Source organism: Podarcis filfolensis (assembly GCF_964270895.1).
Source record: "Podarcis filfolensis genome assembly, chromosome: 13".
Taxonomy (NCBI): Eukaryota; Metazoa; Chordata; class Lepidosauria; order Squamata; family Lacertidae; genus Podarcis; species Podarcis filfolensis.
Window position 1 is genome coordinate 1,293,420 of NC_139615.1, and position 11,232 is coordinate 1,304,651.

Consider the following 11,232-nt stretch of genomic DNA (forward strand, 5'->3'; position numbering starts at 1 on the left):
ATAGTGTGGCTCTTGCACCCGGGTCCTGCTTGCTGGTTCCCTCTGGGCCCAATCCAGCAGGCTGTTCCACTCCATCAAAAGGCAGCGGCCTCTCCTTCCTTGGAGGTCAATCTGCAAAGATCTCTGCCTCAAAGCGGGTTGGGATGGATGACCCCCCGGGGTGCCAACTCTGCACGTTCAGTGGAGAAAAGGGGCTTTCACCAGGAAACGCCTCCGAATAGCATCACTTGCTGGGAAGGGCCCGGCTCTCCCGTTTGGGGGCTGATTTGGGGTCATCCGGACGGACAATTTGGGGACAGGGACACAGACCCCCCCCCCGCTTTGGCCTGATTCGTTTTGGACTCTCACCCCCCCCCCAAATGCAGAGAGAAAGAGGCAGCTGCGGTGAAAGGCTGCGAGCGCACGGCTCTCCGACGTTGCCGGAAGATGTGGGTGACGGAGGTTTTTTCGAGAAATAAAAGGTTTCCTGGGGTGGAGGCAGAAGCCAGAGCAGGTTTTTGCAGGGCCCCCAGCGGCTCAGGGAGGAGAAAGGTTCACAAAAGGGCTGCCAAAACGAGGCAGCGTGGGGGAGCTTTTAAGTTTGGAGAAAAGGCAAAAACCGTAGTTGGGACACTTGGGGGTCATCTAGCCCAACCCCTGCAATGCAGGATCGGGCAGCCAATCCGTACGGGGAATTGTACCTGCAACCGTGGCTATATCAGCATCATGCTCTAAAATAAGTTTTTCACACTCTCACTGTAGATCTTGTTGAATATTGCAGGATTCAGGACAGATATGTCCACTGTTAACCTGTGGAACTCCCTGCCACAACGGCCAACAACTTTATGTCCCATAGAGACACCCCCTTAGGTCTGGAAGCTGGAATAGATGTGCGTCCCCCCCTCCAGTTCTATCCAGGGCTCCCTTCTGACGCTCTCATGCCATGTTCTTCAACTTGGCATGTATTGGACTACAACTCCCATCAGCCACAGCTGGCTTGGCCCAGGATAATGGGAGTTGTAGTACGAATCACACCTAGGGAAGCAAGGTTGCAGGTGGTGGGAGTCTTCCTCCGCTGGAGGGTATTCAGCAGGGCTCAAGGATTTTCTGTGCATTTTAGGAGCGGGTTGGGCTGGATGGCCTTTGGGGATCCCTCACCAACTCCACGATTTGGGATCTAGAACAGCTCCGAGATGCAGAAACCGGGCTCTGGCCAGGCGCCTCCCGATGCCAGGGCAACGGCACACGCCCAAAGCAGCGCCTGGCAACGGCTCCCAAACAATGAGTCACCGGCCGCATCCAGTGTTGACAAGGAGGGTTAAGCCAGGCCAGGCCCAGCGGGTGGACTTTGCGCTACAACTCCCAGCCGGGAAGGCGCTCTCCGCCCTTCCTAAACAAAGCAGGGGCCGGCTTCAAGGGAGGGCAGGTGGCTTTGGGCAGAGCTAAGGGGTCCAGTGCAATGCCCACTGCCGCCACCTCTTGGGAAGCAAAGCACCCCCTTTCCCTGCTGGGAATTGTAGCGCAGCAACGCCTGGCTGCTTTGCTCCTAAAACGGCAACATCACACACAGCAACCTGGACCTGCTAGGGCTGGCGTCCCACAGCCTGGCACCCTCCAGACGCTCCACACCACAAATCCCTTCGTGGCCCCCAATGTGCTGGCGGGAGTTATAGTTCTGAAGGGCGCCAAGATGTCTTGCACATCCTTTTCTGCCAGAAACCCTCTGCCCAGCCGCCTTTTCTTCCTTCCCCACCCCAAGGCGCCCGGCGCAACCAGCTCTTGTGCGCGCAAGGCTGTCGGAGGACAATGGCACCTCGGTTGGCGGTTCCCATTGTTTGCCAAACAGGCGCCTTCTGTGCTGGGCCTGCGGCTGAACCATTGTTTCCCGCAGCCTAAGGGAGACGGGCCCTTGTCATCGGCGTCAGGGACCCAGGAGTCCTGCCCCCAAGACCGGCTCTCCCCCCAACTCTTTGTCCATTGACAACTTCCAAGGCAGCGGAGGCCTAGTGGTTAGAGCGCTGGACCTGGGACTAGCCCCTTGCGTCGACCAGGGTCCAAATTATTGCTCCGCCTTGAGGCTCTCCCTTCAAACTGGGCTCCCAGTTCTCCCACCGCCCCCCCACGCCCGGCACCACCAACCACGACCACGTTCAGAATTCAATTTCTCTTTAATTTCGTTCGTCTTGTTCCAATATAGTTTTCTTTTTTCTTAACCCCAAAAAAAGCTACACCTTGTAACCATCAGAAAATTTGGCAGCGATAAGGATTTCTCGTGATAGAAAAAAATGGCCCGAAGGGGGGGGAGGGGGAGAGGAGAGAGACGGGAGGAGGGGGTGCGATTTTTGGGGGGTGGGGGGGTAGAAAAAAAAATAACAACCGTTGAGAAAGCAGGAAAAGTGGGGGGGGGGAGAGGAGAAAGAGAGTGGCGGTCCGGCGCCGGGGGGGTGGGTGTCCCACGCTGGTCAGGCCGGGGCTGGGCTGGGGGTCCCGGGCGGTGGCAGCCCCCGTGGGCGTCGTGTCCCCCCCCCGGTCCCTCAGTAGTACCGCAGGCGGGGGCAAGGGGGGGGCCTCAATATTGCGACCTCCGCAAGTGGTTGGCCATCTCGAAGCACTTCTTGTTCACGCAGCCGCCGTGGACACCTTCCTTGCCCATCACCAGGACTATCGCTGGGGGGGAGAAACGAGAGGGGGGGGTCAGCGGAAAAAGGAAATTAAGACCCCCAACCACCCAAGGAGGAGGAGAAGGGGGGTCCATTTGCACCCAGGCGCTGCTTTTCTCCAGCTCAAGGTCTGCCAATTGCAGTTTTCTCCAACTGGGGCAGAGGGACTCCGAAGCCCATCATCCGCAGCGAGTGGGATGGGTGGGTCGGTGGTCATGGCAGATGGAGTCCCCCTGCAGCAAGGCTGAGGGCCACTGATAAGTTTCTGCCTTCTGTGTAGGGTTCGCAGCTGGGGTCCGACTACAACTCCCATCGTCCTCTGCGAGGACTACAACTCCCATGCTAGGGATGATGGGAGGTGTAGTCTAAGAGACAGGTGGGGGCAGAGATCGAGAAGCGCCGAATCGGTGCCGCCGTCAATGGTGGGGTTTCCCAGCGGGTGTCGGACCACACGTCCCATCGTCCACAGCAAGGAGGATCGGTGGTGATGGGAATTGTAGTCCAACTGCAGCTGGGGACCAAACTTGAGAAGCACCAAATTTACACTGCTTTCAATGGGGTCCCTCAACTGGGGTGGGACTAGAAGTCCTATCAGCCCTAGCGAGCAGGACTAGCAGTCAGGGACGATGGGAGTTGTAGTCCAACCACAGTAAGGGTATTAATGCCATTCTGGGCAGCTTCCGACAGAGATAAAGACACAATAAACAGCCCTGGACTTTTTTATGGGTCCTGCAAAATCCCCTAGAGCCCCTTCAGGGACATTTAAGGAGAAGCCTTGGAACGTGGAAAACCCCTCTGCAATTGCAGGCCAAAGGTGAACCACTGCGGAACTCCCCGCCACAAGAGGCAGGAAGCGCAGACAGATCAGGCAGGGAAAATTCACAGAGGAAAGCGAGGCTTTTAGATTTTGCGCAAAGCTGCCCAGAGCAGCTGGGGCTACAAGGAATTTAATTATTATTAATTATTATTATTATTAGGATGGTCCTGATCCAGGAGGACTCTTCAAAGGTGCAACTTCAGGGTGTGTTTTTTTGGAGGGGGGAGCCCAAGTCAGGGCTCCTCTAGCCAGAACCGGGGGTCACCTTCATGTTGAGCAGCCGACACCCCGCTAGCCAGAAGCTGTGCCAGAATTAGGATACCAAATTTGACTTGGGCGGGACCCCTGGAGGTCATCCATCCCAACCCCCTGCAATGCTACAGCATCCCTGACCGGCGACCAGTGCCTTGAGCTGGATGACCCCTGGAGGTCCCTGCCAACCCTACAATGCGCCCCAACCTCAGGTGCCAGACTCTTCTCCCCTGCCTTGCAGCGGGTTGGGCTGGATGACCCCCAGGGGTCCCATTCCTCCTTCCTTCCAGCTAAAAACCCAGCTCCCGTTAAGCAAGATTTACGACCCCTTGCAGCTGCCGCGGCAAAACAGAGGCCGCCTTCTCTGCCCAGCCGGGGGCTGGATTAGCAACAGCTGTCCACCCCCCATTTGAAACAGCGGGACACCCCCCCACACACAGCTGTTGGGGGAAAGAATGCAAGTCGTCCCTTCTGCAAGAGATGGACAGCTGCAAGGAGATTTGGGGAGGGGAGAGGAGAGGGTGCCCCCCCCCGGTTAACTCACTCTTGGCCGTCATGGCGGCTGTGATGTTGAAGGTGGGAGCCCCGCCAGTGCTTTTGGTCCTGAGGTCCATGGTGCATTCGCCGTCCGTGTGAAGGCTGTCCCGGATGACAGAGCACTTTTGCCCGCCCAGAGTCAGGCCGTTGACAAACAGGTTGCTCCGGTCCTTGCCCACCAGGATGTTCACTTCCGCCGGCTGCCGGGGGGCAAAATAAAAAGAAGAGGGGGGAAAGTGAGGATCCACAGCCTGACCCCCCCAAAAAAGACCCACTGAGCATCTCAAGGAACCCCAAAGTCCCCCAGTACTGAGTCACGCCCCCCCAAAACTAAACCACAGGTTGCCAAATGGCTTTAGCATTAAGATTGGATGTGCCTCAGTCAGTAGAACCTCACAGTCCTGGGTTCGAGACCCACACCAAGCCAAAGATTCCTGACTCGCAGCGGTTTGGGCTAAATGACCGCTGGAACCCCAACCCTACGATTCCATGATTCTCGGGGGTTATTTTTGAGCTGCAATTCCGGCCTCGCAGCGGGGGGGGGGTTGGGATGGATGACCCCCAGGGTCCCCTTTCAAGTCTAGGATTCTAGCAAAGTTTGGATCAAGTTGGTCAGTTTGGTGGGCTGGGAAAGCCAGCCAGATTTTTGGGGGAAGGGGGGGGGGAGAAATAGTAGAATTATTTACAAACTTCAGTCAATGCAAAAAGTTAAGAAAAGAGTTATGGGGAATAAGTGAATAATGTGTACAACACAATGTAAAAGTAATAAAAAATAGAAGAAGCTGTGTTGTGGTAGAAATAAGGGAAATATACATTCACAATTAGACATATATATATACATGGTATAATTCTGAATGTACTGTAAAGAACGAGAGAAATGTAAAAACTGGATGTAATCTTCAAAAAATAAAACATACAAAATAGTAAAACTATTATTATTCCTCAATTAAGCTAAATAGCTTATTTTTTATTTAATTGGACAATTAAATTGTTGCCTTGGGGAGAAAATGCAAGCTTCTCACCTGAGCAGTGCTTTTGTGAAAAATAGGGGGTGCTAGGTGTGAGTTTTCTGCCCCCCCAAAAAAGTTTGGGAGCCACTGGACTTCAGTGCCAAACCAGAGAATGAAGATGGGGATTCGGGGGGGGGGCATAGAGCAGCAGAGCCGAAAGGGATCCCCTTGGGTCATCTAGCCCAACCCCCTCTAATGCAGGGGGGCAGATCTTTTTTGGGGGGGCGCAAGGGGTCAGCGCAAGCCATGGGGCTGACCTTTGCATCTGAGGACACCCAAAAAGCAGCTGCAGGCAGCAACTGTTCCTTGTGGGGCGAAGGGGGTCTGGACGGGGGGCAGAGGGACAGAAGGAAACCCCCCCCCAAATTAAGCCCCTTCTGTCCTGCCCCCTTGGAAGCCGGAACGGAGCCCCAGCACCTGTTGCCCCTGCAAACAAACCACCCTCTGTCTCCTGGCCATTAAGTCCCAAAGGAAAACAGGGGAAATCCAGGGGTGTTGGTTTTTTTGCTTGGGGGGGGGGGCAAGAAGAGGAAGTCCTTTCCAGGCTCTCCCCCCCAACTTGGACACGGCTAAGTCCAGTTTGTGGGTCAATTTCCCCCCCCCAAAGCGTGCTTACGTACAGGGAGGTCGTTCTCCACCCAGGACTAAGGCCCCCCCTTGCTCCCGTGGCCTCTGCAAGCCCCCCAATATCTAGGGGTGCAGTTCCACCCCCCTACAAGGAAGGGAATGTAGTCAGCACACCCCATGGCTCAAGGGATGGCTGGGTCTTTTTTTGGGGGGGGGGAACAACTGCAGACTCCCCCGCCTCTTTTAGCTGCTCAGAAGATATATGTCTCCATTTGGAATTTTGGGACCCCCCCAGGTCATCCAGCCCAACCCGCTGTTAGGCAGAAGAATTTGCTGGTACTTTCTCCGTCAAGGCAGCCTACGCCCCCCCCAAGATATGTAGGACGTCAAGTTTTTTTTGGGGGGGGCGGGAATCTGAAGTGGACCCTGCCCTGTAAATACTCTCTCTGGGCTTACTGCACCCCCCCAGCTGCGCTCTAATAATTGATGCCCCTGCTTAAGGGGGGCGGGGAGAGAGGAGACCTTCCTATACACACAGCAAGCAGTTTACAGCTCAGAATTTTCACGTTGGAAAAAGGGACCCCCAGGGGTCATCCAGCCCAACCTGCTGCGATGCAGGTCTTTACCCCCCACCCAAATGCTCTCTCCTCTGCCCCCAATTCCCCAGGAGAAGGAGCAGGGCTGAGTGCACACACAGCAAGCTTTATTTTATTCCCCCCCCAACAGTGCCAGTTTAGGGCTGGGCTGGCAGCGACTCCGGTTCCCAGGTTGCACATTAACTGCGGGAACACACAGAATAGCCTCCCTGAGTGGATGGAAGAATGGAAGAGGCAGCGGGGGGTGGGGGGAGGCAGGCCTGGCCGCCTCCGCCCATTGCGCCGCACTCCCCTCCCAGGAACAGAGGAGGAGGGGACGGGGGGGGAGGGGGACAGAGGGAGCCTGGGCTGCTGCTGCTTCCCCAGAGGGAAGAAATGGGGTCCCTCCAAGAGACCCCCTGGGATTCAGTCGGTTAAGGGGGGATCTCTGGATTGGGGGGTGAGGTTAGCCCAAGTGGCCACTTTTGCAAAAGGACAGCCCCATCTCTGCCCCCCAACTCACATAACCCCCCCAAAAAAAAATCAGGAGGGATGAAGCTCAATTGCCAAATTTGGAGAAAAGTGAGAAACTGCGGAAGAAGTCAGAAACACCTCCTCCCAAAAAAATGCACACACAAATTGCACTTCCGCTAAGGTTGGGGAATTGGGAAGTTTGAAGCAAAGGCCTTCTTGGGGGGGGTGTTAGGAGTTCTGTGGGGCACCCCTTCTTCCCCTCCCCATCATGGGGCGATGCTGGGCCTCAAGGGATAATGCGGGGTCTCTTCCCTCCCCAGCACTGAGCAAAGGGGGCACAGATCCCCTGCATCAAGGGGGGGACAGAAAAGAGATTTTTAAAGTCCTCTGATCCTCTCCTCCACAGGGAGAACAGTGGATCCTTAATAATAATAATAATAATAATAATAATAATAATAATAATTTATACCCCGCCCTCCCCAGCCAAGACCAGGCTCAGGGCGGCTAACAACCAATAATCAAAACAAGTTGATTAAAATACAACTTAAAACACAATATTAAAATACAACATTAAAACATTAAGCTGCAGCCTAAAGGTCGATCAGTGGATCAACAAGGAAAAGTAGTGGATCCCTTGCAGGGGGCGCCCCCAGGCCAGCTGTTTTGGGCCCCACCCCAGAAGGAGCTCCAACAAAGCATCCCTCCAGATTCTTCCAGGGCTGGGGGGAGAGAAAAAGGGATCCTTTGCTCAGGATCTGGAAAGCAGGAACTGAGGAATTAATCTGGAATTTCTTTTGGGGGGGGTTATTTTTATTATTTGCACAGGTCCCCACATTTTGGAAATGGAGGGTGGGGAGACACGCACACCCCCCCTCTCCCCGCAGGTAAGTTCCAACGAAAATGCAAAAAATTGCACTCAGGCCTCGCAGCAAAATCTCCCCCCCCCCCAAAGATTCCTGCCAGAGGCCCAGAGCCGGGATTGCTCGGAGATTAGCCGCAGCTGAAAGGAATCCAGGTCTGGAGACGTGGCACTTGGGGGGGGGGGGGAGAGGGAAGAAGAAGAAAGGAGGAGGGGGGCACCCAAATTCCCGGCAAGGCGATGGATGCCCCGACGGGGCGGTTTGGGGTTTTTTGCAAAAGTTCTCTCCGGGCTCCACTCTGCGCGCCGGAAGCGCCCCAGAGAAAGGTGGGGGGGAGAGAAAAAGAGTTTTTAGAACTTTGCAACTTCTTTTCCGCCCGGCCTTTGCGCAAGGGGGGGGGGAGGGAAGAGAAGTGGGGGGGGGGGCATGTTTGCTTGCGCTCTTGAAAGTCTCTCCAAGGCGGCCTGCAAGCGACGCTTCTTGCGGCGCAAAAGCCCCACCTGTATCCTGTTTTGCAAAGAGAAAGAGAGAGGGAGGCGCGCTTGCCCCACATCCGGGGGGGGGGGGGTGAAGAAGCCAGCCCTACGGTGCAGAGGGAGGTCGTGCCCCCCCCCCAAGACTCAGCTCAGAAAGTCTTTTCTTTTTTTTGCGGGGACTGGGGAGCCGCTTTTGTGCCGGATCTGAACAAGGAACGCGGGAGAGGATTTTGGCCGGGATCTCCAGACCCCTTTGCCAAATTGGGGGGGCCGGGGTGGGGTGGGGCGCGGCGGGTCAGGCCACGAGTCAGCCCCGGCTAGACGCCCTTACGCAATCGCGGAGTGGTTTGGGGGGGGGGGGGACAGAGAGAGAGAGAGAAGGACAAGAGAGGTGCCGGGGCACAGCCTCCGCCCCGCGCACAAAGGCACGTGGCGGCCGTGGCCCCCGGGCGCCTGGGTGTGGCCCGCGGGGATCGGGAAGCGGCTTGGAAGCCAGGCAAACTTGGCGGGGGGGGGGGGGAGTGGAAAAGTTGGCCCCGCTCCCGCCGAAGTTTCCACGACGCCGAGGGAGCCGGGAGTGAAATCCCGCCCCCCCCCACCCCACTCCGCAAATCTGGGCCTGGATGAGAAATCCCATTACGCACGGAGAGGTTTAGGGGTACCCGCTCGGAGGGTGTCTTTTTGGGGGGTGTTGCCCCCTCCCCCGCCAGCTGCTTCCCCCCCGAGGGGGGAGGGGCGGCCTGCCTCCTTCTCCTCCCCCCTCCCCCCCCCGGCTTTTGAGTCATTTCCTCTCCCGGGCTGGGCGCGGGCAGGGCGCGGTGGCGGTCGCCAAAGCAGGAACCGCGGCCGCCTGGCGCGCTTCTCCCCACCCCACCCCCCCCAAAACGGGGAGAGGGCAAGATGCAAAGGGGGGGGGAGAGATGAAAGGAGAGGGGGGGATGCCCGCGATTGCGGGGGCCGAGCAGCGCGCGCCTCTCCCCTCCCCCACGCCCCCCCTTTCCGAGGCCTGCAGGCTGACTTTGCAAGAGGAAGTGGCGGAGGCGCTTTGCACAAAGGCGCACGGGGGGAGGGGGAGCAGGAAGAGCCCCTCCCTCTCTCCCCCCCCACAACCCCGCCGTCGGGGGAGGGTCGCCCAGGTAGCGCCTCGTTGCAGCGGCTTTGTCGAGGCCCCGCGCGCCCCCCGCAACTTCGCCCGGGAGGACGCAACCGGAGGAACCGAAACGCCCCGGGGCGCGCCTTCGAAGGAGGGACCCCTTCCCGCCCCCGGTGCAAATCCCTAGGCGGCCAGGCCGGGCCCCCCCCCACGCCCCCCTGGCTCCCCGCAACCCCGGGGCGCACCGTGATGTTGGCGAAGGCCTTCCCCGGGGCGGCGGCCCAGACGGACGGCACATCCTTGTAGCCCACGATGGCCGCGTCCTGGCAGGTGTCGTCCGCCATCAGGTTGTCGATGTAGCTGTTCCAGCCGCTCATGGCCGCGGAGGGCGATGCGGAGGGATGCAGGCGCGCACGGAGGAGGAGGAGGAGGCGGCGGCGAGGCTGCTGCTGCTGGGCCCGGATGCAAAAGCCTGGACGGGGCGGGCGGCGGCGGCTGCTTGCTTCTGTTTGCAGGGGACCCCGGGGGAAGAAGGGGACGCGCGATCCGGATGTGGCGCGGGCGGCGGCGCGAGCGGATCTGGCGCTGCTCCGGAGCGGCGAGCGAGCACAAGGCGGCGAGGGCGCCGGGCGCGGAGGAAGGGGCCGGCCCAGGGCGGGGAGCGGGGCGGGGAGGCCGGGCGCGCACACGACGCGCCCGCCCGCCTCTCCCTCCGCCCCCCAAGTGCAGCTCCCTCCTTGCGAGCCAGGGGGCGCCCCGTCCGGCGGCGGCGGCGATATTCGGGGGATGCTCTGCCCGCGTTGCATTTTGCAAGGGAACTTTCGCAGCGGGCGCTGCGCAGACTTGGCCCCGCGATCCTCTACTGCTGCGCGGGAGCCTGGCTGGTTTTCGTCACCCCCCAGCAGCGCCCCGTTTCTGCAGCCCTCCGTGCGCCCCCTGCATCGCTCCGTTGCGCAAACCCCCTCCCCATAATTCCTTGCAGACCCAGATTCCCTCTGGTTTGCTAGCTGGGCTCGTAAGGAGAGCTTTGATGGTGGATCAGGCCCTCCTAGGCCAGCACGGCCTGCTTTACGGTGGCCCCCAAGTTGGGCTGGAGCTCATCAGCAGCAAATCTCCCCGGTACCCTTGGGCAGGTGCTCCCAAGGCAACCCATGGGCCACGCTCCGGGGGATGAAGCAGGACAGGTCAGTCGGTAGAGCAAGAGGTTGTGGGTTCGAATCCAACGTTTGGGCAAAGAGATCCCTTTATTGCAGGGGGATGGGCTAGATGACCCCCTGGGGTCCCTTTTCCACCTCTACAAGATTCCAACCCAACCAGGCCCTCTTCCCTCAGTTTCTCTGCCTCCATTTCCCCAGGAAAACCTGCCTTTTTGTGGAAGCTGGCTCTCAATTTATTAAAAATTAAAAAAACACCAGGACCTCGTTTGCTTGGGCTAGAATTGCAAGCTAGCCGGTTCTTGCAACAGGGGAGAGGAGGGAAGTGTGCGGGAATCGCACTCGGAGCATGAATGGGCATTGCAACAGTGTGTGTGTGGTTGCAGGGGGGTCAGGAAGAGGGGCCTCAGTGCACGTGCTTATCCATTCCTTCTCTTAACCTGCTGCATTTATATCCCACCTGTTTGCCTCCTGGGGATGCACTCTGTACACTCTCAGAGGAAGCAGCATGCGGCCCAGCGCTTCAGGGTATCAACTAGTGTGTGTGAGAGGCCTGGGTCCGAATCTTCCTCCACACTCGTCTTGGCCCAAAGGCCATCCAGTCCAACCCCCTAGAATGCAGGAATTTTTCCCCAACCAGGAACTCGAACCCATGACCCTGGAGATTAAGAGTCTCCTGCTCTAACGACTGAGCTCTCCAGGCAGTGCAGTAAATGAATAGGTTAAAAAGATAAAGGTAAAAGACCCCTGGACGGTAAAGCCAGTCAAAGGTGACTAT

At 58.1% G+C, this 11,232-nt stretch overlaps 1 protein-coding gene across 1 annotated transcript; it reads right to left on the reverse strand.

Moving 5' to 3' along the window:
- Positions 1-2,128: 2,128 nt before the first annotated feature.
- On the reverse strand, positions 2,129-9,958 carry PFN1 (profilin 1). Its single transcript, XM_083581289.1, has 3 exons — positions 9,546-9,958; positions 4,253-4,445; positions 2,129-2,646 (listed from the first exon to the last, which is right to left on the reverse strand). The coding sequence occupies exons 1-3, from the start codon at positions 9,675-9,677 to the stop codon at positions 2,549-2,551; spliced, it is 423 nt and encodes a 140-aa protein (XP_083437415.1). The 5' UTR covers positions 9,678-9,958; the 3' UTR covers positions 2,129-2,548.
- Between the last annotated feature and the right edge of the window lie 1,274 nt (positions 9,959-11,232).